The sequence below is a fragment of the Monodelphis domestica genome, chromosome 7 (assembly GCF_027887165.1).
Source record: "Monodelphis domestica isolate mMonDom1 chromosome 7, mMonDom1.pri, whole genome shotgun sequence".
NCBI classification, from domain to species: Eukaryota; Metazoa; Chordata; class Mammalia; order Didelphimorphia; family Didelphidae; genus Monodelphis; species Monodelphis domestica.
The window spans coordinates 184,720,877-184,748,532 of NC_077233.1; the positions used below are offsets into that span (position 1 = coordinate 184,720,877).

At 35.5% G+C, this 27,656-nt stretch overlaps 1 protein-coding gene across 2 annotated transcripts in view; it reads left to right on the forward strand.

Moving 5' to 3' along the window:
• Positions 1-27,656, forward strand: part of PARN (poly(A)-specific ribonuclease) — a 217,079-nt gene that overhangs the window by 41,023 nt on the left and 148,400 nt on the right. For both annotated transcript variants that reach the window (XM_007498625.3, XM_056806156.1), the window contains 5 exons: positions 7,823-7,866; positions 10,432-10,474; positions 10,886-10,961; positions 13,456-13,566; positions 13,882-13,951. In XM_007498625.3, the coding sequence (XP_007498687.1) occupies positions 7,823-7,866; positions 10,432-10,474; positions 10,886-10,961; positions 13,456-13,566; positions 13,882-13,951 (344 nt within the window). The remainder of the gene's footprint in view (positions 1-7,822; positions 7,867-10,431; positions 10,475-10,885; positions 10,962-13,455; positions 13,567-13,881; positions 13,952-27,656) is intronic.

Consider the following 27,656-nt stretch of genomic DNA (forward strand, 5'->3'; position numbering starts at 1 on the left):
CTGATCTGTCATCTTGTCTGTGAGATAGTTTAGGTTTTCTTTTATTTTGTCAGTCTTTTGACTTTGCTTTATTATTTTTGCTGTTTTGTAAGATCATTGGTTTCCAGTTGCTCAATTCTGGTCCTTAAGACCTGGTTTTCTGCTTTAATCTTTTGGTATTCGGCTATGATTTCTTCATTTTTTTTTAAACCATTTCCTACATCTCTTTCCAGAAGGCTTCCATCTTTTTGATAAGCTGCATTTGAGATTTTTCCAGACCTTGTGGACAATTTCCGTTTTTTTGTTTTTTTTTTCAGTTTTGCCTTTGTTTGAATTTTGTCCAGTATTTCCTCTGAAACCTGTGTTTTTCTTCCATAAAAATTCTTGAGAGTCACAAACTTCTTTTTGGGATTTTTTTGGAAGAATTTTGAGGCTCCTGTGCACAATTAGCCATTTTCCTGGATGTTTTCCCTTCCCTCTTTAGTCAGAAATCTGAGTCAGCTGGGTAGGTTCTCTGTGTATGGAGTTAGGGAGCAAGGATTTTGCCTGAGGCAAACTCTCAAATCTCTGCCGTCCTTTGCAGCTCTTCTCAGTGCTACCTTCCCAGGGGCGCTTAGGGTGTGCGCTCACTTGCCCGCCTGGTTTTCCAGTCTAACTGCTTTCAGGGGTGTTTCTCTGGTGGTCCTTGTTAGCTCCCGAGCACCTAGAAGTGCCCCTTGCTCGCTCTAGAAGTACTTCTCACTTACTCCCTGGTTCTGGTGGGCGAGCTGGCTCTGGGCACCTAAGGTCTGCAATCCCTCACATGCTGGAGTTTCCTGCCAAGCTGCTTTCGGGGGTGGGTCCCCTGCAGTACTAGTCAACTCCCAAGGACCCAGAGGTGTTCCTTGCTCACTCCAGGGTTGCCCCTTGCTCGCTCGTCTTGGTGTGCGCTGGCTCTGGCTCTGGCTCTGTAGGTGGGGGTTGGGGAGGGTGGATGGATGGATCCCATGCCCTACTATACAGCTCCTCCTCTCCTCTGAAAATGGTTCTTAATGTGTTTTGGGGTAGTGTCTGTGTGTGCTGGGGAGCGTAAGTGAGCAGCATTTAGACTGCCACCATGTTTACCCAGAAGTCCCCTCTAATAGTTTTTTAATAGCATGAACTTTAATATTAAAGTCACATATCCATTTCAAATGTTTTGTGGAATTTAGTGTAAAGTTTTGATCTGTCTTATTTCTGTCAGACTACTTTGTAGATTTCTTAGCAGTTTTATCAGGTACAGAGTTCTTTCAAGTTTATTAAACACTAGGTTATTGAGTTCCATTGCTTCTGATTCTTCCTTATCTAGTTTTACTTATTGATCTATTTTTCAGTTTTTTAACCAGTACCTGATGGTTTTGATTTACGACTGATATTTTATAATATAATTCAAGCTGTAGAAGTGCAATTTCCCTTTTGTACCTTTCTCTTTTAATCATTTCCCTTGACATTCCAGATTTCAATTTTTCCAAATGAATATTTGATATTTTATTACTATAAAGTATCTCTGATAAATGTATTGTCGTAGCATTCAAAGTGTAAATTACGGGGGCAGCTGGGTAGCTCAGTGGATTGAGAACCAGGCCTAGAGACGGGAGGTCCTAGGTTCAAATCTGACCTCAGATACTTCCCAGGTGTATGACCCTGGGCAAGTCACTTGACCCTCATTGCCTAGCCCTTACCACTCTTCTGCCTTGGAGCCAATACACAGTATTAACTCCAAGAAGGAAGGTAAGGGTTTTAAAAAAAACAACAAAGTGTAAATTAAATTTGATAGTATTAACATTGTTATACTGACACAGCCTAGTCATGATCACTAGATATTCCTCTGGCTATTTAAATGCTTTATTATTAATTAATAATTTTATAATTTAATCATTTGGATGAATATAATATTGAAGAAATCTTAGAAATGAGTCAGCCCAACGGTCTCATACTATAGATGAGTTTGTGGAGATTAAGCAACTTGCCCCAAATTGTATAATTAGAACCTAGATTTCTTGACTTGTTTGACTTTCTTGATTTCTTGATTTCTTGACAAGCCCCATCTATGCTACCTCTGCAGTTTTTTTTTTAACTTTCCCTTATGTCTTTAAATCAATAGTTAATATTGTTTCAAGGCAGAAGAGAAATAAGATATCGGGAGCTGTGTTGGCCAATGTCACACAACTAGGAAGTATGTGAGGCCAGATTTTTGCAGTTCCCTTTGTACTCATCTCCCTGCTACTTGATTCTCATTGCCCCAATCCTAGATAAGAGCTTCTATTTCTTCTTTTAAAAAGTTTTATTGATGCCTTTCATTTTTCATATAATCATTTCTTGATATATTCCCCCCAGTTATAATATCACTTCAAACAAAGGAAAAACTTAATCAGAACTTACTGATAGCATTATTCTGTACCTGTAGTCCCCTACATCCCTAATGAGAGAAGGAAGTATATTTCATTATAAAATCATAGTAGCTATATGTTTAAAGCTAGGTAGGACCTTACAGGTCATCTGTCCTCTGGAACTACATTTGTCATATTTAATCAAAGTTTAGCTCTCACTTAGTGTTCTTTTTATTTTTTAAATTATAGACATTGTGTATATTGTTTTCTGGTTCTTTTCTCTATATCCATTCATACAAGTCTTTCCATTCTTCTCTGCAATCTTTAAATTTGTCACTTCTTATGGAACTAGAATATGACATTCATTTACCTTAGTTTGTTTAGAAAGTCTTTAGTATTTAGTAGATGTGTCCTTACTTTGAATTTATTTTTTGGTTTCCAAAAAAATGTTGTTACACATATTTAATATATTTAATATAACATATTTAATATAACATAATATATGGGATCCTTTTTTTTGTCATCGACCTCCTTGTGGTATAGACCCTACTATTAATGTTGCTTAGTCAAAGGGTATGAACAGTTTAGTAAATTTTCATGCACAATTCCAAGTTATTTTCTAGAAAGTTTAGGCAGTTCATATTTCCAACAGTGTATTCAGTGTGCTTGTCTTTCCATAGCTGCATAGTGACTACATCTACCTATTTATAATCATTGCCAATGTGATGAGTGAAAGGTAAAACCTTAGGGTTGTTTTAATTTGCATTTCTCTTACTAGTAATTTGGGGCATTTTTTTTCATATTGTTTATAATGTACATTTCCACTTTGGAAAACTGTCATTATCAGATTTTTATCCAATGTTTGATGAAAAGATTTGTCTTTTTTTCCTAGAAACCCATTTTACTTTGAGTTTTTTTCTTTTGCTCCTGCTTTTTAAATAGTTGAGATAAGACTTTTATTATTTCCTCTATCGTTTGATTATCATTTTCCTCCTAATCATAGTGGTGAAAAATCACATTTTTATGATATTACCTCTGAAATTTAGAATAAAACAAAAATTCATCTTGAATGTAAATGTTTAAGACAGTTTTTTTTTTTTGCCAAACAGATGGATCATCAAGAATTCAGATTAATAGGTGCTTTAACATCTTGAGGACTTTATTCTTTACGTAGGTGACAGAGAATTGTATAGATTGCCATCTTCCTCAAGGCTAGTGAGTAAATATTTAAAATAGCAGATACTTTAAATTTTCAATTGTGGTCCAAAGAGAAGCTTGTTCTGGCCCAAAATAGCAGTCAACCAAAGAGATAGCAAATTGTATGTCACCATCCTTGGTGCTGATGATATCCTGATTTGATTCTTTGGGGATAAAGGTTGGGACAGAGATCCCAGTGACTTCCTGAAAGACCCTCATACTAGTGAGTACCAGGGGCTCAGGGATGCCTTAGACATGCCTCCCGGCTAGCTCCATGAGCAAGGCTAGGGACCCAACCATAGTGCATTTTGTTAAGGTCACTTGCCTTTCATTCAGTTCTTAGCACCATTCACTGTCCATCTGCAATGCCTATTCACTGTATATTTTGGCTGATTCAGTGAACTGTCTGTTAACCTGCCTCAGACATAGAGACTCAATACATATTTTTCTGGATGAAGGAATTGAATGACCATAACCTGGCCTGGCATTGGATTATACTTGAAAGAATACTAGGTTTTGTAGATTAGGAAATGTTTAGGACATTTGAGTTTGGTTCTGATTCTGTTGTTTTGTATTTGAGAAAGTCAGGTTGCTTGTTTATTTCTTTCTTTCCATCTTTCAGATGTTACTGGTAGTGTCTCTGTTCCTGCCTAAGAATAAGAAGGAAATCATGAGGAAAAATGAGATAATGTCTGAAATAAAATGAGCTCCCTAGAAGAAAGACAGTTAAAAAAATTTACCAATTTCTTGGGACCTCAGTTTTCTCATATCTAAAGTGGGGAGAGTAATACACAACTTATGGCACCAGGTTTTTATGGAGAAAGTATGATGTAAACCTTAAACTACAATATAAATGCAAGCTAGTAATAATATTAATAGCCTTGTTATGCTGGTACCATATGCTCCATATTTTCTTTGGGATTCTTGTCATGGAAACTTTTTTCTAGGTGAAAATGTCTCATAATGAAATCTTTTTGGCATTTGGTTAGAGAGTAAGCAAAACCTTATATAGAATTCAGCTTTGTATTATGGTCATAATACTAATTATAGAATCATAGCTCTCTTCTAGTCAAACCCATGCCTGAAGAAGTAGTCCTACAATGTTTCCAACATGTTATTATTAAGAAAGTTGTTGTTGTAGTTTTAAAACATAAATGAATATTGATGTCATCTATTAATTACATAAAGGCTTATTAACATTTGTTCACTTGCTCTGTATTTAACTAACTTCTTGTCCTTTGCTGGGACACAGCCTGTAATAATAGAACACCAAGCATCAGACCTGGGTCCTGGGGTCAGCTCTTCCATGGGCAAGCACTGTGACTGTGGGCAAGTCCATTAGCCATTCTGGGTTTCAGTTTCATAAAATTCAAGTGTTATTCAAATGTACATGAGTAGGGGCTATTTTGGTTGTAGAGCTTTGTCATTGCTGTGACAGAATTGTTTCTGAATTTTTTCTGCTTAGATTTAGGTTCATACTGCATTCTTGTTGTACTTAATGTAAAGTTGACCATAGTCATGGAAAAGCTAGTCAGAGAATTTCAGGTTTTTTTCCTTTTGTTAATTGTAAAATTTTAATTTTGGTATTTATAGATCCTTGAAACGATCATTGGATATGGTGTGCTCCTGTGAAGCATTAATAATGTTGAAGAACAATGTATTACAAAAGGTTAGGAATATGACTTTTAAGTCTACTATTGTCATGTATGCTCATTAGTAGAGTTAGAACAATCTCATTTCAGTTCTAGACTTTCTGATCAAAATCGAATCAATAAAAATGTTTTTTAAGTGCCTACTTTGTGATGAGCATTGTGCTTAGCATTAGAGATATAAAAAGAGGCAAAAATTCCCTGCCCTCAAGGAACTCACAATCAAAAGGGGTAGAAAGCATGTAAACAAATATATAGAAAGCAAAATATACAGGATAAATGAGAAATAATTAACATAGAAAAATTCATTAAGATTTCATTATTATATTTCATTTTTCCCCCAGGAAAAAAGTTTCTATGACAAGACTCCCAAAGCAAATATGAAGCATATGACTTTAGTTTAACAAGGCTATTAATATTATTTCAAGCTTGCATTTATTACAATTAAGAGAGATTGGTAAAGGCTTCCTGTAATTGGCACTTAAAGGAAGCCAAGGAGGTCAGTAGACCAGGTTGAGGAGGGAGAGTATTCCAGGTGTGGTTGTCAATCAGGGAAAATGCCAGGAGCCAAGAGAATGAAGTTGAACAACAGTGAAGTCTTGTTGGTTGAACAACTTGGAAATCAGTGTCACTTGGTCAGAGTACATGGCAGGGAGTGAGGTGTAAGAAAACTAAAGACAGGGGAAAGCAAGGCTATGAAATGGAAACAAAACATTTTATATTTGTTCCCAGAGACAGTGGAACCACTATAGTTTATTGAGTAACAGGATGACATGGTCAAACTTGTACTTTGGGGAAATCATTTTGGTGGCTAAATGGAAGATAGGTTGGAATGGGAAAAATACGAAGCAGATTCAGCAATGTACTATAATTTTTAACCCTTACTTTTCTGTCTTAGTCACAACTCTAAAACAGAAGGACTAGGGGCAGCTTGGCAGCTCAGTGGATAGAGAGGTAGGTAGGTAGGATAGGAGGTAGATAGGAGGTCCTGGGTTCAAATATGGTCTCTCAGCTATATGACCCTGCACAAATCACTTAACTCCAGTTGCCTAGCCACTGTTCTGCCTTGGAAACGATACTTTGCAATGATTCTAAGACAGAAGGTAAAGGTTTAAAAAAAAAAAAGCAGCAGGACAAGGAAGGTTAGGCAGTTGGGCTTAAGTGACTTCTTGCCCAGGGTCACACAGCTAGAAAGTATGTCGGTTTAGATTTGAACTCAGGACCTCTTGTCTCTCTAGGCCTGTCTCTACCCACTGTACCACCTAGCTGCCCCAAATAGCAAGTTGTTGTAATAAACTGTGTGTGTGAGGTGATGAGAGGCTGCCCCAGAGTGGTGACAGTTTCAGAGAGAATGGGGCCTATTCCAGGGATGTTGCAAAAATCAAATTGAAAATCCTGGGCAAGAGATTGGGTATGGGGATGTGTAGGTATAGATATTAAGGAATCAAGGCTGACTCATAGGTTACAATCCTGAGGGGCTGGGAGAATGGTGTTCTCTTCAGTAATATGGAAGGCAGGAGGGATTTGAGGGAATGATAATGAGTTCTGTTTTGGACATTTTGAGATTAAGTTGTCTATTGGACATCCAGTTTGCAATATCTGAAAGGCAGTTGGAGATGGGACATTAGAGTCAGCAGAGAAGTTGCTGGAGAAATGTTTACTATTAGCCCTAGACTACTGGTCCTGCTTTAGTAATTGTTGGGCTGGTTGAGTTGCCTCAGTAGTTGAAGATGCTGTGTTTTAACATGGCTGAGTTTAACATATATATTTAGTAGTATTGGTATGCTTACTAGACTCACCTGACTTTTTGGTATGTTTGTTTGCTTCATGAATAATTTGTCTTTTTAATAACTCAGAAAATTTCAGTACAAACTTATTATCTTAATTTACTTGATCTTATATAAAGGCCCTAGAATAAAATTTTAAGTTAGAACGAATAAGGCATTTATCAAACATTTATTATGTGCAAAGCATTTTTGCCAAACTTTGGGAATACAAATAGAAAATTAAGATAGTCCCTGCTCTCAGGGAGCTCACATTCTAATGGGAAAACAACACATGTGGAAGGTTTTGATTGCACATCAGATAAAAAGGTCCTGCTGAATTTGCACAGGAGATACTTCCTAGGATGACTTAGATAATGGGCTAGAAGCATTGATATTCCTTGGGCTATTGGGTTCAGCATCCTGAGCTTTCTCCATCAACATCTAAGGGGAGAATTGTGGTCAATGATGGTGGATGGACTGGACTGTCACATGCCGCTCTGCTTCCTGTTTCTCTCTTTGTGTGCTTTGCTACTTTAGCTGTGGGCCTATCAAAATATATAACCATAAGAATTCTTTTTGAAACATCAGGATTTTTTTTGTATGACTACTTAGGTTAGCAGTTTTTCATTGGTACTATTATTTTGGAAGTGTATGTACATTGTTCGAATTTTGAATTTTCAAAAAATTTTTAAATTGCCTAAAGTGCTTTTTTGAAGTGACAGTTAATTTGTAAAGTTTCTGGAAACATTGCCAGAGAATGGAGAAAGGTGTTATACCTGTGTTGCTTCTGGATATGGGACTTTCATATTGAGTATTACAATTTACAGGTATTAATGTAGAATTTGTCAGCCTAGCTATAATGAGTTGATGTTTTGCATTTTAGGACTTAAGTGAGTTTAAGGAGGTAACAACATGTGTCTTCCCCAGGTAAGCTTTCTTTTTCACTATTATCTCACATGCAATAGCATTTACCACCAATGTATTGTATTTGAGCGTGTATTATATGTATATTGTAACTTGATGGGACTATGAGCCAGAAGAATAGGTTGATAGATGTTTATCCTTTCTGGATTATTTATTGAGGGTTTCACAATTTTAGCTTTGTGATTATTTATTTTTGGAACTCATATTTTAGAGATTCTCAAAATAAGACAACTTCACTATTAAGCCTGAATCCTGTGTACAAAAAGGTATTTTGTCTCTTTCTTCACATGCATCATGAAATGAAAAGAACTGAGGAAATTTGCTGAGATGGTGCTGTATTATAAAACTGAACCTTATAAATACTGAATAGTCTCTATAGAGTACTCTGTAGAGAGGCAAGAGCTATTGCAAGTATTTCTCACTTTATATTAAATTCATTGCCTTCAAATTTTAGTGCATTGGAACAATTAAAATCAATTTTTACTTCTGGAAATTCCAGGTCAGATATTAACTATAGAGCCCAGATTTGTTTTTTCATATGATGGAACTCAGTCCTGACTTTTGTCAGTGGTTTGGAAGAAATTTTAATGAAGCCAACCTGCTCTAGATCTGCTATTCCTGTGGTTCCTACACTGAAATTATTTTTCTATGGAAGGAAATATTTGGCAGGACTTTTTATGTTAGAGCAAATAATTTCTAAAATTTCTCATCTATTTGGCACTATCATAATAAAATATCACCAAACTTTAATGTTATTCATGAGTATTCTGTAGGAAATAATACTCAAAAGTTGGTAGTAACAATTAGCAGTGATGGAAGTTGCATAATAGTATGAGAATTTTATGTCCTTGAAAGTATCTTAATGGGATTAAAAAAAATACAAACCCTCAGATTGCTGTTTTAAAGTTCTTTGTACTCTGACTCCAGCCTACCTCTCTAGGAAGCACATTATTCCTCTTCATAGAGACAATAGTACAGTTAAACTGACCTACTTGCTCTTCCTTGAACTGATTGTTTAAAAAAATTATTTTTCAGTTAACAAGCATTTATTTCCTCTTCCTATTTCCTCTTCCTTACTTGAAAAGAAAATAAAGGAAAACATTTGTAACAAATATGCATGAACAGGCAGAAAAAAATTTTAGACATTGTCCATATCTTATAAAACATTTCATTCTGCTTCTTGAATCCATCTCCCCACTGCCTGTTCATAGTCTTTGAGCATTTATCAATTGTGGAATGGTTCTTATTCTTATACTTTTCAACAATTTTTTTATATGTCTTGAAAATGGGCTTTTTATTAGAGACACATACCACAAAGATTTTTTTCACAGTACCTATTTCCCTTCTCATTTTTACTATATTGATTTTGTTTGTGCAAACTATTTTCATTTGTATTTAATCATAGTTGCTTTTTATTTTCTGTGATCCACTCAATCAATTGTTTTGTCATGGACTCTTTGAACTGTCCATTTCATTTCTTGCTTCCATGTCTTTGCTCTATGTTTGGAAAATGTTCCTTCTTAGAATCTTTATCTTTTTTTCGAAGTTCAGCACTTACCTCACATAGTTGTTGTGAAGATCAAATGAGACAATATTTTTAAAGTACTTTAGCATAGTGCCTGACATATAATAGATTCTTTTTTTAAAAAAAAAAAAACAAACAACCCTTTCCTTCTGTCTTGGAACCTAATAGTATCAGTACTAAGGCAGAAGAACAGTAAGGGCTAGTCAGTGGGGTTTAAGAGACTTGCCCAGGGCTCTTTATCCACTGGGACACCTAGCTATCCCATAATAAATTCTTAATAAATGCTTTTCTTCCAACCACTACCCCTGATCCCACCATGTGCTACCTTTGTTGATCCTCCTATGTTTTAGTAATGTTCTCCATTATCAAATTACTTGTATTTACTTATTTTTGTGTATGCTATAACCTCTTTAAGAGCAGAAATTGTTTTTTGCTGTATCCTTAGCTCTTAGAGTGGCACTTTACACATAACAAATACCTAATACATGCTTGTTGAATTGAATTTGATTGAATCATTTCACTCTCTTACATTTTTGGTAGAAAAGGAACATGTGGGGCAGCAAGGTGGTTTAGTGGATTGAAAGCCAGACCTTGAGACTGAAGGTCCTGGTTTCAAATCTGTCCTCAGACACTCCCTAGCTGGATGATTCTGGGCAAGTCACTTAATCCCAATTGCCTAGCCCTTACCTTGGAACCAATACACAGAGCTGATTCCAAGATGAAGTTTAGAGGGTTTTTTTTTTTTTCAGAAAGAAAAGGAACATGTCAATTCACTGCTAGGAGTAGTAGGCAGGACTCTCTTCTTCTGTTTGCTTTGCCACCCTGAACTGTTTAGGAAAATACTGTAAGATTTCTGGCATATTCACACCAACTAAAATACACTTTTCATCCTGAAAAGGTTAGAGAAAGTGTTCTCTCCAGTGCATTTGGTGACACTAACCTTTTTTTTTAATGTTGAAAAAATCATACCCAAATAAGTAATGAATAGATTTTTTGGCATTCAAGTATATTGTGTTTACATTTTGACCCTTTTAAAATTTTAGGTTACTGGATACTAAACTGATGGCAAGCACACAGCCTTTTAAGGTAATTTCTAAATCTGAATTATCATTGCCAGTTTTTCACAATTTTCCCATTTTTTTTAAACCTGATACCTTTTGTAACTGAAATATTTTTATAACCATTTGATGTTTTTCAAGTGCCTATCATATAATTGGAATGATTACGTATTGTGGCAAAGGCATAGTTTTGCCATATCATTACCTACCATAGAACTATAGGAATAGGCTCATCCAGAAAAGGTCTGTTCTGGTTGTAGCTATATCTGACATGCTAAATATAAAACCTGCCTGCTTAGCACATTTAGTAACTTTGACAGGTGTCCATGTCACTAAAGGACATAAGGTGGCACTACTCAACATATTTAGGAGTTGTCATCTAATATAGTTCTCCAATCCTATTCAATAATAATTGCTTATTCTTTGCTGCTCTTTGCAGGATATTATTAATAACACATCCCTTGCAGAACTAGAAAAACGATTAAAAGAAGCACCATTCAACCCACCTAAAGTTGGTAAGAGTTTAATGCTAAAAAATGAGGTCTTTTGGTTATGAGTTAATAAGCATAATTGATATACTCTCTTGTGAATGAACGTGCCATGGAATTCACTAGCGATTAACCAACGTTGTGTTGCTTTTTTCTGGTTAACCTTGGTCATTTCCTGTTTAAATTTGACTGAAGCAATTCAAACTTATATATTATCTCTTGACACTAACAGCATTTTCCCCAAAATTAAAGGAATTTTTTTTCCTTTAAGGCCTACCTTTTTTAAAATAGATTCTGTTTATGATTAAGTGCCAACATTATACATTTTTTGTGCTCTTGTAAAATTTTGAGAACTGTGCCTCTATACTGGGAGGAATGAGAATCTCCATATCTTTTGTTAATGTGGTATAGAATTGGAATCGGGGCAGGTAATCAAGGTGGCAGTTGAGGAAACTGAACATATGGAGGAGTGCTTCCAAACTGAGAAATGTTTGGTCTTATCACATCTGAACTATACTCTGTGTTCACTCAGTTCCTTAATCTGTTTTCCTAACTGTATACATAATTTGTTTACATTAGCCTAATAATGTCATTGTTGTGTATTCTAGAGATATTCCATTAGATTCCTCTAATTTTAACTGAAAAATTCTAAAATAACCAGTTAAAGATTAGTACTTTATTTTAGAATATAATATCTTTAAGCTTCCTTGATTATAGTTGTTTCTCTTTCTGAATAGTAACCCAAGTAAAACTGGATAAAAGAATGAAATTAATATTATTACTAATGACTTTGGTAAATGTGTGTGTATGTAAATGAAGAGAGGTAGTGGGAGATTTAGGGAATTAAGTTATGTAGATAGGAAACATTTTTTAAAAGACAGAGGTTTTAGGCTTATTCTTATTTAAGATCTTTTGGGGATTAGGAAATTCTCTGTGATGGACATTATATTGACGCAACAGTACTTTAAAAAAATTTAAACTATTATTTACTTTAATTACTTGATTCTAATATTGTAGCTTTCGTGCCTTTTATCTTTTTTTTTTAAATAAAAATCCTTACTGTCCATCTTGGGATCAATATCGCGTACTGGTTCCAGGGCAGAAGAGCAGTAAGGGCTAGCTAATGGGGGTCGTGACTTTTCCAGGCACACACAGCTAGTAAGTATCTGAGGGCAGATTTGAACCCAGGACCTCCTGTCTCTGAACCTGGTTCTCAATCCACTGAGCCACCTAGCTACCATGCCCCTGCTAGGAAGTCTCTGAGGGCAAATTTGAACCTAGGACCTCCTATCTCTAGGCCTAGCTCTCAATCCACTGATCCACCTAGTTGCCCCCCTGATTTTTATTTTAAATGATCAAAGGAATACTATATTGATTTATCAGACCTTGTTATATCTGCTATTGTATGTTATTTTATGCCTCTACACTGGAACTGCCTTATCCCTCTGTTCACTATGGAGTAAAATTTAGTGTAAATCAAGACAAGTAGACTTCATCCAAAGAGATGCATCCAAACTAATCCCTCCACCATCTCTCTTGACCCTAGTATATATAACAAAGTATGATAAAATAGTAAAAGGTTTTTGAGTTGGCCTTCTAGTAAGATAGTCTCATAGTATCAATCCTGAGGACAGATAACATTGTTCTGAGGTTTTTGTGTTACTTTGGATTTAATTGTGCTTTCTCATTTTGCTGTTTTAACTTGGATACATAGTACAGAAGTTCCCAGGAAAATGTTCTGAGCTTGAGCCAGTAATCTTTCATTTTTCAGCAAGTTGGTCCTGTTAGATTGGGCTCTACTTGTTAATGTAATCTCTAAGGTAAGAAATCCTTCCATGAATTTGGAAAGGATTCAGAAATAGAATATTCAGAATTAGGACACTTATCAGTTGGCAATGTTGAAAACATGGCTCCTATTTTGAGGTGGGCAAGTTATGCAGTTTCTGAGATATTGCTCATTAAAATTAGGTGAAGGAATACTTTCTCAGTTCTAAGGCTTATAAAACAAACTATTTTAAAATTAGATACTCTTGTAAAAATCTCTGATATTTGATAGTTAATATTGTGTAGGTGAGGCATTTGACATTGCTATGGATAGCAGCTCTGATTGTGAATCATATTAAATCAAAACAAAGTAAGTCTTGGGCTGTGGAAGAAATAGGAAATACTTAAATTTGCTGAAGTAATGTCTTAAAACTTTATTTTCTAGGGGGCAGCTGGGTAGCTCAGTGGATTAAGAGCCAGTCCTAGAGACGGGAGGTCCTAGGTTCAAATCTGGCCTCAGCCACTTCCTAGCTGTGTGACCCTGGGCAAGTCACTTGACCCCCATTGCCTAGCCCTTACCACTCTTCTGCCTTGGAGCCAATATTGACTCCAAGACGGAAGGTAAGGTTTTAAAAAAAAAAACAAACAAACTTTATTTTCTAGTCATTTAGGTTATTTCTGTAGAGGCTATAATAGAGTTAAGTATATTCAAGATTCATTATATTTCATTTCACCCTTTTTTTCCCTTTACTTTTAGAAAGTGCAGAAGGGTTTCCAAGTTATGACACTGCATCTGAACAGCTCCATGAGGCAGGCTATGATGCATACATTACAGGACTGTGTTTCATCTCAATGGCTAATTTCCTAGGTACTATATGCATGCTTCATTAAGAATTTGTATAATTGGGAAGGGAAAATATACCTTTCTATCTTTTCCTATGATTCACTCATTTGGAGGTGGGAGTCAATATAGAAAGGGAAGATATGTGAGAGAAGATGTAGTTGGGGAATGAAGTTTCTCTCCTTGAGCACGTTAAGGCAGTGTGGAACTTGGTTCTTATAAGTACTTGCATTCCATACCAAACTTATTTGTTGATTTATATGTTTTTACCTGAACTTCAAGCCTCATGTACATAGTCGTTTATGCCATTTATAATATCCTGCTTCTTTTTTTTTCCACTAGGTTCTTTTCTCAGTCCTCCAAAAATTCATGTGTCTGCCAGGTCAAAACTCATAGAACCTTTTTTTAACAAGTAAGTAATCCATGGGTCCCAGTGCAAAAATTATCTCATATAAAACAGAGTGACATGGAGAATGAATGATTCGCTGATGAGGAATAATTTTTAAAGGGAATTCTTTTTTGGTGGTAAAGTAAATGTTTACCAATAGCCATGTTATTTTTTTAAATGATAAGAAAAGCTTTGGGGATGAAGTTTTAAGCTTTGATAGTATATTTGTTAAGTAAGTTAAAAAAATACTTCCTAAATGCAATGGAATCCTTAATGACCAAAGCATAGTTGAAGCCTAATATTTAACTTGATTACTTCCAGTAATCTTTTTTTTTGCAGTTCCCTAAAGTTGATTATATGAAAAATTAACTAATATTAATGTCACTTGAATAAAACATGATAATTTTCAGATGAAAATACATTTCAGAGATTATGTAGAATATAATATTAAAAATTTTTTTTAAATTTTGAAATTACCCATCTTATTTCAAGCTCCTTGAGGCCAGGAACTGTCTTTTGCCCCTTATGGTATCTCCAGTGCTTTAGCATAGTGCCTGGCACATATTAGATACTTGAAAAATGTTTATTGATTGTTTTAAAAAAGAGAGAGAGATTGAAAGAGAGAAGAATATATATATGGAAAAGTCCAGTGCCTGCTCATATAATTTCTTTAATAAAATCATAGCAAAATCCCACTAACATGTCCTAATTGAAAGAAAGTTTGTGAGTTCTGGAAAATGCTAGAGTCCTGGACTTTTCTTCAAAGAATTGTGCTTTCATTATTTTCAAAAATAATATACTTGCTTATTTGATTAGAACTTATCATTAATGAAGTTACAGTTATAGTTTTGATCCTTGAGTGAATCACTTTGTTTTGGTCTACTTCATTTTAAAAGTAAAGTCATACCTCCACCCAAAACAAAACACAAAATCTCAAGCCTGCCTTATCCTAAATTAGCATTCTCATTTATCTTTATTAGTGATCCATTTTTTGTAAAGCCTAATAAGAGTGGGACCTTCAGGGAATTTTAGATAGCTGAGCTTAGACAGCGTGTAAAGACTGAATGTGGATTAGAAGGACTTTTTAACTTTTGCATTTCTAGAAAGATGGCATATAAAGCTTTATTACCTTGTACATTTTGCTTTTGGTTTCAAGCATCTTCCATAAGAAATTCTCATTTCCTTTGATTTTCAAGGGCAGAAAAAAAGTGCTAGGAGAGTGTTATATTTTAGTTATTGAAATGAGGTTCAAACCACTACCAATGGTAGGGTTATTTTTAATAACATTTCCTCTTGTTTATCTTGGACTTTTGTGGTATGGAAATGATTTAATTTTTTTTATAGCCATGGTCAATTTTCATCAATTTGTAGGAAAAAAAACAGATTCAAAGCAGATCCTTTGGAAAGATCCTTTTATTCTTGAACAGTCTAAAAATATTCTTTGCATTCACATTTTATTGTACCACAGAAACTACAAAAATCACATTCCTGCCTCGTTTTTAGGAGTAATAGAAATTTCTTTGGGATACTTTGAATCTCACTCATTGAATTATAGACAGTCTTTTTATCAGCTTGTTTTAAAAAAGATTGTGTTTCTTTGTTGCTCTAGTTCTCTAAAAATTTCTGGGGGTAGAATGTCAAGGGTACTGGGCATGGAGTCAGGAGATTGGGGCTTGGGTCTCAGCTTTCCTACTAACTAGCTATAGTTAGCAGGATTTTGGAACAAGTCACATCCCCATTTTGATCTTTAGTTTCTTAAACTTTTAAATGAGGGAGTAAGATGCTTTCCCAAGATCTATCTAATTCTAATAAATCAAGTCTTGTGAGAGTTGGAGTTGATGTTTGTTTGTGAAATTTTTGTAAAAAAGGTGTCTGTATTTGCCTCACATAATTATTGTATTCTGTTATTGTTGCAACAATTGTGTTGCCTGAGATAAGGTTGCTTTATTTCCTTTTCATGATTTGGTGTTTTTGGACTGGTAGAGATGCAGAGGGCTAAGAAGTCACAATTGGGATAGGAGACCTTAGAGAGGATGCCAGGAAGAATGTGTGTAGAATAAATATGCTATAGAAAATAAGATTATTTTTCATGAAACTGAAAAAAATGCTGACAGAATATTTGCTTAATACATGACAAGATGATTTGTAATGAATTTTGACAGTAAAAATAAATGGGCTAATAATATATTGAATCAGCTTGCTTATGAACATTGAAGTGGAGGTAAAATCAGTGTTGTTTATGAGAATATTTCTTCCTCCCCACTCAGTATCTGCTCATGAAAACATCAGGCAATATCTTACTGTTTCAGATGATGTATATGTAATGGAGGAATTGAAGATTGCTTTTATATGGAACACCCTTTTCAAACTAATACAGTTTAGGAAGTTTTAGGGGAATTATCAAATTTCACATTTAATGAATTTAGGGGAAATATTTTTGGTGCCTGAATCCTATTCTCTGAAATGAAGTTGAAGGATTCTTTTCTTTTTAACCCTTTCTGACTTCACTTCCCTGGCACCAACAAAACCTTATAGACTTTATCCTATATGAATAGGTGCTTGTGGGAATTAGAAGATTGCTAAGTAGGCTTGTAACATAGTTGAAAGAGTACTCAAATTGAAGTGAGAGCGTTGTTTGAATCCTGGCTCTGATATTTACCAGCTCTTTAGCCCCTGGCCTCTCTGAACATCTGGATTTGAGATGCACAGCTATTGTTTTAACTAACATTGCCTAAACTTATTTAGTTATGGAACACTAGGGCATATATTGACAAAATTTATCAACTGTTTCAGGAGACACTTTGAGACATAATACCTCTAAACTAAAGGGAAGGTTCTAAAATTTTAGAGCAAAAAAAGGAAATTAGGTTTCTTTTCATACCTAGTGTTGTCAGATGCAGTAACTATTAATTGATACATGACTTCCATGTTTAGTATTTTAGTGGGAAGAATATTACTAATGTTTTCTGATAAAACTTCTATTTATATCATGTAAAAAATAGGGAAATGCTTATTTAGACCTAGCCTACTAGAGTATTTTTTTTAAAATAACCCAGAGAAGTTCAACTCAAACGTCATTTCCCACCTGAAGCCTTTTTTTGATCTCAGCTGCTAATGCCATGTCTGTGTGACCAACTATATGTATATATGGACATGTCTTTCCTCAGAGAATGAAAGCTCTTTGAGGGCAAAAGCTGTTTGATTTCTGTCTTTGTATCCCCAGTGCTTGCTACAGAACCTGGCACATAGTAGTAGTAATAAATACTAGTAATCATAATTCACATGATTAATAAATGATTTATTGATTGATTGAAGGAGGGAAGAAGGTTTTGAATCACTGTTTGTCTGCTATTGATATTAGCCATCTTGTTTTATCTTGATTTTGTTTTAGTATGTCTTGGTATTTCATGAGGTCATTAGTTTCTAAACTACCTAATTCTAATTTTTAAAGACTGAATTTCTCCTACAACCTTTTGATTTTCATTTTGGTCCATTCTTCCTTTCATGTCATTCTTCTTTTCTTCTGATTTTTTGGGGGGTCATTCTCCAGCAGGTCAATTCTGGCTTTCAGTACCTGTGCCTCTGCTTCCAGATGACCTATTTTGCTTTTCAGGCCACTATTTTCCTTTTGCCATTTTTCTTTAACCTGTCTCATTTGATTTTTAAATTCCTTTTTGAGCTCCTCCATAGTCTGTATTCAATTCTCTGGTTTTTTTTTTTTTTCAGGCTTTGCTTGATGTTTCCTGGATCTTGTCCTTGTGCATTGGTTCTGTTCTTTAGTTCTTATCCCTATAGAAGCTTTCAATTGTAGTTTTTTCTCTTGTTTACTTATTTTATTTACGCCTCCCCCCCCCCCCCCCAAATCCTATGGCAGTGGTTCTCAACCTGCAGGTTTGTAGCAATGAGAATACATAATGCATATCAGGTATTTATATTCCAAATCATAACTGTAGCAAAATTACAGTTTTGAAGTAGCCACCAAAATAATTTTTTGGTTTGAGGTCACTGCAACATGAGGAACTGTATTGCGGGGTCACGGCATTAGAAAGGTTGAGAACCACTACCCTATGGACTATATATATATTGCCCCTCTATTGATTTACTGAACCAGAGTGTTTGAGCTGTTATGCCCTGAGTCCAAATCTTCTGTTTTCTCAATCCTATGCTTGAATAGTAGATTCAGCTAGTTGAGCTAACCTACTGAGCTGGCCTGCCCTGAGGCAAATTTTTCACTTTAGCCAGCAGGGTAAGGGTGTCCAGCCAGGTATGCCCTCCTCATCTCTCTCCCCAGGTTCTTCCCTGCCAGTCCTTGTTATAGTCCTGGACCACATGAAAAGACCAGACTATCTGTGTGAGACCCAGGCAGACTTTAGCTGCGAGGGTTTATCTCTGACCCACCACATGTGGTCCAGGACCTTTCACAGGTCTCAGCGCTGGGTGGGGGAGGGTGCCTCTCCCTTTTCCCATGAAAATAGACAAACTGTACCTAGTTTTAAAGTTGTTTTCAGTAGGAGAGTCTCATTACTTCATGTTGTGTTTGGATTTCTTTTTTCTTTGAAGCATGATATTAATATTGGTTTGGGAAGATTGTTGGAGAGGTTAGGGCTTTAGGCACTCTTATGCTGCCATCTTGGCTCCACCCTTTGTTTTATCTTGAGCATCTTAATGTTTCAATAGCACAATCAAACCTTCCACTTATCCTTCAAAAATCCTTATTTTAAAATTTAATATTCAAGTGAAATGAATATAGGGAACTGCCATGGAGTCAGAAAGACTAGACAAAAAGACTTATTAACTTGTCACAGAACTAAGCTACTCTCTTAAGGTAGAAGTCATGGGTAAATTGTGGCTCTGCATAAGGAAGGAGTTTCTGTATCAAGAGTTTCTTACATACATGAAACTGGATCTTCCTCTTTTTCCGCTTCTCACCTACTTTCCCTGGAAAGATAGATGTCTATATGTTTAGCTGCAAAAACTCCCTTATTTAAATATATTAGGTAAAAAATTCTCAAGTTTAGTTAAATAACAATTTTGTGCTTGCATGTATAACTTCTATATTGTTACAGATTTTAGGGCAAGTAAGGTAAATATTTAGTGCTGTCACTGGAGAGAGAGAATGTTTAGTTTTTCTTTTCACCTTGAATGTAGCCTGTCCAGGGGTTGATGCCACATATAAACTCTTTGATATAACTGTGTATCTCTGGATAGGACTTTATGTGTTGACAAGGGCAATCCAGCAAGCTTCTTGAGAGAGTACTTCATGGCTATCTGTATTTTACTTTAAAATATTTCTATACAAATTGGAGTGTGAGGGAGAAACTAACTCCTTCCTGTTTGCAGTTTTGTTTTTTTTTATGATAATGAAGAAGCTGTGTAAGTTGTGAGGAAATAGAGAATGGCAGCTCAATCCTCTCTTTCAGCCTCATTATCTGGTAGAAACACATAAAGCTGAAACAGTGCCTTTCAAGTGCCATCTTCCGAGACCCTGTGGTGGTCACTGCAGGGAGAGTTCAGGAGAAAATGGAGACAGGCAAGATAGGAGAAGTAGCAAGCTGATATATGGCATTCGTCTACAACATGCTGTAGAAGCAAATATTCCCAGAACTTAAAGGTATCACTTTAGCTTTCTTTTAATGGTAGCAGCACAGAGGAACTGGATGAATCATCATCCTTTTAAAAATAGTATTTTATGCCCTTTAGGCATCTTCAGAAATGTAACCTTAAACCATGGGGAATTATAACTCAGCCTACTTTTAAACTCCAACAAATTGGGTTTATCTTGATGCCATAAACATTCATTTCCAGATAGAATGAGCTTAGATAAATGGGTACTTTAAAATAAAGGAGTTTTTACAAAAATATATGAGGGCATATTTGAAGGTAGATACTTTGGTGAAATGGAATGATAACATTACATTAGGATCTTTTAGATAGATTCAAGGAAGAAATAAGCTACTGAATTTATTATTACCCAGTAGAGCATGCATTGGTCCTACATGCATTTATTGAAGCTGTCTCCTCTTCCTTGTGCCTGTTTGCCTTTTTCTCTCATTGCTCCAAACCTCTAACCCAAGTCTTCTCAAGCATCATCTTTGTATAGGCACTTCCAGAATAATTTGCAAGTAAAGACTGCCATGAGGCAGAGAGAAGAGAAATAGGGTATTGCTTATTAATTTATCTTCTGGCCTGTTATCTGAATTCTTTATTGTTTCTATTCTGACTTTTTAGATCATGTCTGAATCAGTGCTTGCTTTCAAGACACCATTAATGAGGGGTTTGTCATAGTTTGTTATTTGTTGACCTACATTAGCATTATTAATGACCAAAAAGTCTTGATTGAAATAATCCAGTTCTATGTTTGAGGGTTTGTCTGTGTGGGAAACCTTAAATGGCACTCACCTGAACTCATCCTAGAACCTGGCACCATCCACAATACTGACACATAGAAAGCAGTATGAGGCAGTCCAAACACCAAGCTGTCATGATGTGGTAAAGATGCTTTTATTACTTTGCAAAAATTCCTCTTCAGAATAAGTATTGACTTAATATGTTTACTTTAATTCTACCTTGTTTGGAAAAATAATATCAACCCACACATCCATATTTTAGCAACTTGTCTACTCTATTAGGGGGAGATTAACAGTGAAATGTATGAAAAATCAGCCTTGCCTTGTACTTACAGGGCTTAAGTTATGCTATGCTCCAAGCAAGCAGGCAAGTGGTTCTGGTTTAAGGATCTGTTGTTATCCTTTATTAAGGGTTAACAATCTAAAAATTGAGAAAAACATTCCAGAAACTTATTGTTAGTATTAAAGAATGATAATTTTAGTAGCTTTTTGTTTTCACAAACTACCTAACCCCCCATGGGTTTTAAGAGCTGTTGCTGACTTAACTGTTTTGGGAAATCACTATGTTTAGTTTACTCTTATATTTTAAAATCTATCCATCCAGATGAAAGCTGAAAGAACTATAGATATTGCCTCTGTTGAATGGCCACTTCAACATTTTTATTGCTGTATACTCTAGATATAATTTGATGAGGTTCATTTGGTGAATACTCTTCAAATGAACCTTCCTCACATTTGGTGTTGATAATGCTACATCTCTGTTCAGAGGAAAGCACACGAATTGACCTCTGGGAACAAATGTCAGGCAACCCTCTCTTTGTCCAAAGAGCAAGTGACTTGGTTGAAAATTGTGTCTACAACTGACTAGAAGTAAAATAAATAATTCTAAAACAACTCTCTTCTGTGCATTCACTCATATTTTACACAGAAGCATTACTGAACACTCAAAATAAATAGCCTTATTTGAGACACATTTCTGCTTACCTTTTCCTCCTGACGATAAAATTAGTTTTTCATAGCCCATAAATATGTATAATGATGAACCTTAGCATACAAGCTTCTTATGCAGTGCTTTTATTGCTGTGGCCTGGAGGAAATACCGAGACTATTTGCAAGTACAGTAGACCTGGTTAGTCATTAAATGTTTCAATTTTGAGTTGAAAAGCACAGAGTGAAGCTAAGCTACAAATTAATTCTTCACTAAAATTGCATCAAGATCAGATTTTATTCAATAGTTCTATCTCCTAGATTTTAGTGGGGCTAGAGAAGCACTTTCACTTGAAAATATCTAAATCTGTAATCCTGTGTGCATAATCTCTCTTGAGGATAAGTTTATTAGAAAGATGAGTATAGTTTTGATAATAGCAGACCAAATGAAATCTACATTTGGCCTGTATATAAAGTCTTAGCACTTTGAAAGAAAGATGGAAAATTTGATGACTGGAGATTTTTCTCTGTCAAAGAAATTAGAATAAGTTTTCTTTGGTAAAATGTGCTTTGACATGGTATTCAGGGTTCTGCTGACTAGCTATTAAGTTTATATAATTGTGTGATGGTCGCTTTCCCTATCAAGTTCAATTATTCTGCAACTTTCTGGTAGTGATCACTACATTAGAATTCAGATTCCTAGAAAAACATGGTACATGTGGGTCTTTTTTTCCCACAACATACTCTTCACAAGACATGTAGAAAGACTACTCTTGAATTGTAGCTATAGCTATTAGATTTCCTATCTATTGTTTCATCCCAACCTTCCTCTTAACTAATTGAAACCTTTCCTTAGAGAAAACCTGCTTATAGGTGGGTTCTAGGATAGCTCTGCCACTGTTTCCTCGCACATTATTTGAAACTAATTTAGTGTGTATGAAAAAAATATCCTTTCTGTTAATCTTTTTAGTGGTTAGTTGGTTCATCAGGTAGCTATTGCCTGGGAATCCTGTTATCATGCAGTACGCACACATACATTTGTTAAATAGAGATATGTGCCTTACTTACCTCACCAGAGTACTCTTAAAGGAAGAGCTATCTATGTAATCCTTAAGGCAAAATAGGCATGTGAGCGTTTCTTCAGATGGAAGTTGAATTTTGGGTTTGACGACATTGTTAGTGTTACTCTTTTACTGGGTTGATGGTTTGCTCTTGTAATGAATTAGCCAGTTGAATAGGTCAAGACCCCACCTAAATGTGGTCAAAGGTTTGGAATGTGAGGTCACACAGGTTAAGGTATTGCCATTTCTCTGTAGTTTTGGCTGAGTGCTTTTATTCATCTAAAAAGTCTTAGTGCCATTTAGAATCTTGTGTTTGCTTTTAAAAAAATAATTTAAGAAATAGAAGTGGTACAAATTTTTAAAATATATGAAAGATCAATCAAATTTCTAAAATATTTTTATATTTTTATGAAAATTCAGCATAACCAATGTCTTAAATACATGCCTGTCATCAAATTTTGCTTTGTAAAAAGCAGTGAAAAGATTGCATTTGTAATCTTAGCTATAACATTATCCAAAGAGCGGGGTTTTGATGCATACATGTCATTTTTGACATGACTCTTCAATAGAAATTCTAATGGACATAGATCTGGTGACTGAGGTGACCAAACAAGAAGACCACTTTGGAGCCACTGATTTGAGAAATTATCGTGCGGAAACTGTCTCACATATAAATCATAACAACTGCCTGTCTTGCTAAAATGAAAATTTTATTATTTAAAATTCACAAAATATGTACAGAAGAAATTTAAATAATTGAACTTTCAATGGAAGTATGTAGCATTGTTATTTCAGAAATTATTAAATTTTAAAGCTACAAGACTTTTTTGGGGTACCTTACATTGTAAACTCTGTATTTGTATTGATGCTTTTTTCCCCCGTGAAAATGATAGACTCATTGGAGAGCATGCTTCCTTAGAGAGGGAGGATAATTTTGTCTCCTTTAGTAACAAGGAAGGTAGGAGAAGGGAAAGTTTAGGGGGGAAAGATCTTAAGTTCAGTTTACGATGTCTCATGGACATTCAGTTTGAGAATTTTGGGATGCAGATGGGTGGAAGGTTAGAGGTCAGCAGAAAATTTGAGGCATTGTAGGGGGATTTGAAAATCATTAGCATAGAGATGGTAATTAAATCCATGGAAGGTGATGAGATCACCACATGAAGTGGTATTGAGGGAGAAGAGATGAAAATCCTGGATATAACTCTGAGGGACACCTGTAGTTAGAGGGTATGAAATCTGTAAAAGAATCCAGTAAAGGAGACTGAGAAGAAGTAGTCAAATAGGAAAAGATTCAAGAAAGAGGGCTCCCCAAAACCTGAAAGAAGAAAGTAACTGTGAGGAGAGTGATCAACAATGTCAAAGGTTATAGAGAGATGAAGAAGAATGAGAATTAAGAAAAGGCCACCAGATGGATTTGATAATGAGGCATTCACTCGTAAAACTTTGGAAAGGTCAGTTTTGGTAGAATGATATGGTCAGAAGCCAGATTGTAAAGGATTAATAAGAGTGAAAGGAAAGAAGACGGAGGTATCTATTGCAGCTGACTTTTTTTTTTAACCCTTATTTTATTCTATTTTTTAAAAAAACCCTTACCTTCTGTCTTGGAACCAATACTGTGTAAGGGCTAGGCAATGGGGGTCAAGTGACTTGCCCAGAGTCACACAGCTGGGAAGTGTCTGAGGCCAGATTTGAACCTAGGACCTCCCATCTCTAGGCCTGGCTCTCAATCCACTGAGCCACCCAGCTGCCCCCTTAAACCCTTATTTCTAAGACAAGAGTAGCAAAGACTAGACAATTAGGGTTAAGTGCCCAGGGTCACACAACTAGGAAATATCTGGGGGCACATTTGAACCCAGGCTTTCCTGATTCTGGGCATGGCACTCTATCCACTGTGCTATCTACCTGCCCCACAGAACGTCTCTTCAAGGACCTTAATAGTTACCAAGGGCAGAAGAGATCCAGACCGTAGTTATCAGGGATGGAAAAATTGAGTGATGGGCTTTTTTTCTCCCCAGGTTGGGGAAGATAAGGGAATGTTTGTAGGCAGAAGGGACCAATCCAAGGGAGAGAATAAAAATAAGTGAGAGTAAGGATGACAGAATAATATATTGGAGGAGACAGGATGGAATGCAATCATTTGAACAAGTAGAGGGGATAGCCCCTGTGACAAGGGAATCACTTTAAAAGACTGATATATATTAATTTAAGGTCGCCAAGGAATTCAGCTATGTAATTCCTAAATGAAAACTTAAGTCAGCAGTCAATCTTTTATGGAGTTTAATTACAATAGGAGGAGGAAAGGAATTAGAGATAGAGAGAGAGAAAAAGGGAGAGAAGGGAATAGGGCTTAAATACCCCTTCTGTTTAGGCTGGGCCAAAAGGCCCAAGCCCTTAGATAGCTGGGGCAAAGAAAAGAGATCAGTCCCTATTACTCACGTGACCAAAATGGAGAAACAGTCTCAGAGGCCCCCACCTTCAGCTTCCTTCAGAGCAAGCTCCTCAGAGCACACACCAACCACACCGACCAATTTCTCAACCCCCACCTCGAGTCTTTGGACCCCCCATCCTTAAGGAAACCATCCAAGTTCCCTCCCCTCAGTCCTCACATCTACCAATCACGGGTCCATCAATTTCCCTGTGCCAATGGAGGCTCTAGCTTAACCCAGGACCGCCCAGAGGTCTGGCTTTGCACATGTCTGTTGTAGGTCATAATTTCAAATAATTAAATCTTTGATCCTTTGCTACAGCCCTTCCTAAATCCTGTTAACCCGAGTAGGGTAGAGATTGGAATAATTAAATTTTGATCTAGGCTGTAGCCCTTACTCAATCCTGTTAGGACTGAATAGGGTGGAGATTGATTCCAAGTATCTCCATTGTATCAATTCTAAAATCAATCATGACTCAAAGAAATTCCTGTTCTATGCTTAAGCATAGGTCAAAGTCCTTTCCATTGTTCAGCAAAAGGTTTCTGTCCTAAAGTAATCTTAAGGGAAGAGAAGGAACTTCCCATGCCAATGGGGTTCACATTCCAATAGTCAAGACCCACTATCAATAGGAAATTTTTCAAGTATGAAATTTCCCAATGGTGAAATTTCCAACATTTATAAGTCTAAGAAATTTTGAGGTTTATACCCCTTCATCATGTGAGATGGGAGTGAAGGAGGAGATAATGGCAGAAGGTATCTACTTTGTTGTTTATGTCAGACATAATAAGATATTCATGAAAAGAGATGGAAGAATTAATTACATTAATGGTCTGAAAATAGGGTTTTTCTTGAATTTATTTACACTTCAATAGCCACATAGCACCATCACGGAAACAAGAATGAAATTTTGTAGAACTGTTAGTTTGAGTGAACATCTCTTGATATCTAAAGATGAAAGACATTCTGATTTTTCTTTCATACAGTTCACAAGAATTATAAAAATTTCTTTTTTTTGCTTAAAATGTATCCTCATGTAAGGTGATTTATATGTAAAGTGTTTTACAGTTCTCTACAGAATTAGTGTAGACCCTGTGACAACTAGTCTGCGTGTAATATACATCCACTTAGAGGATATTATTAAAATTTCAAAGACCACACATTTTTTTCCAGCATAATGGTCTACAAGCAACATTTTACAAGGGAGATGAGAGTTCTCTGAGAGGAGTTTACCTTGGTTTTTATTCCCAGAAGCAAAACTGCAAAAACAAGAGTTCATTTCAGTCTCATGACTTTTCTTAATATATTATTGCCTGCCAACTTACATACAGCATGGAGTTTCATGTTTTGACATAGTTTGGGTTCGTTCATTCAGTGTCCAAAACCAAATCACTAAAATCAGAAGAATGGGAAAAAGTTAAGGAATAAGTTGTGTGTAAGAACTTTCTATTTGGTTGAAATAATAAGCAGGCAAGATAATGTTGTTTGGATAGCTTTTTGTCATTTGAATAGTTTTTTTTTTGTCATTTGAGTATTTTATTTTGGCTAGAAATTTTAATTCATAAAAATGTTTTATATCTAGAAAAAATTTGTAGACAACTTATAACTTAGTACAGAAAATTGACATTGCTTTAAATAGCACATATTAATGAGAGTAATGAAGGAGGACCTTTAAAAATATTAAATCATAGGTTATATATATATAGGCAGATTGAAAAGATTCCACAACTTTTCCAAATATAGTATTAGGTAAGCCTGTAACTAAAAATATCAAACAAAAAAAAGAATCCTCTGTCAATGTGTTCCCTTCCTTCAACTTCTTTCCTTTTTTTTTTTAAATAACACCTTTAGTATCAGTTCTAAGAGAAGAGCAGCAAGGGCTAGGCAATCAAAGTTAGTAACTTGCCCAGAGTCACCAAGCTAGGAAGTGTCTGAGGCCAGATTTGAACCTAGGTCCTCCCCAACTCCAGGTCTTGTACTCTATCTACTTTACTACCTACCTGCCCCTGTTAATGCCTTTTATTTGATTTTTATTTAAAAAATTTTATATTTTTAAATATTTTTCCATGTTAACATGATTTATTTTCTTTCCCTTCCCTCTTCGCTCCCCGCTCCCAGAGCTGACAAAGAATTCCATTGGGTTGTACTTGATATCTGTTTCCATTGTTAATGCATTTTAAATAATTTCCCTTAGTTTAAATTTGACCTTTTTCTCATTCACAATGAACTTCTCAGCCAGTAAAATAGTTTCCTGAGATATATTATTAATAATGTCATGCTTTCAAATATAGTCTGGAAAAGTGACCTACTAATTGAAAATTTTGGAAATTAATGCTTTGTCTATTGACTGATAATTTCAAAGATGATTCAAAGTATCATGGACTAAGAACTGGAAAAGACCTTGGAGTCCATAACCCTTGTTTTGCAGATGAGGAAACAGGCAAGAAGAGGTTAAATGACTTACCCAGCATTTTGAACAGCTTGAGCACCATTTGGTAATCATGTAATATTTGAGGTAGGGTTTAAATTTAGGGCTTCTTGACTCCAAGTCCAGAACTTTCTCTACCAAAACATTTAGCTGTCACTTTGCATTTCAGTTACTCTTCAGTTGGAAAATACTTCTATCACTTCAGGGATTCATGACCTTCCCTTTCTCTTGAATCTTAATTAATTAATACTTAGTGACTACAATATTAAAATTATTTAAAGAAGCTCTATTATAATTCTTTCATTATATGAATTATAATTCCTTTATAATATAATTCATATAATTTCTTATAATCTCTTCCTTGTTCTTGAAGTCTTATGATATTTTAATACTTTTCAGGAATATATTTCTTTTTTTTAACCCATATCTTCTGACTTAGAATCATTACTGTGCAGTGGTTCCAAGGCACAAAAGAGTAGTACAAGTTGGGCAATGGTGAGAGTTAAATGACTTGCTCAGAGTCACATAGCTAAGAAGTGTTTG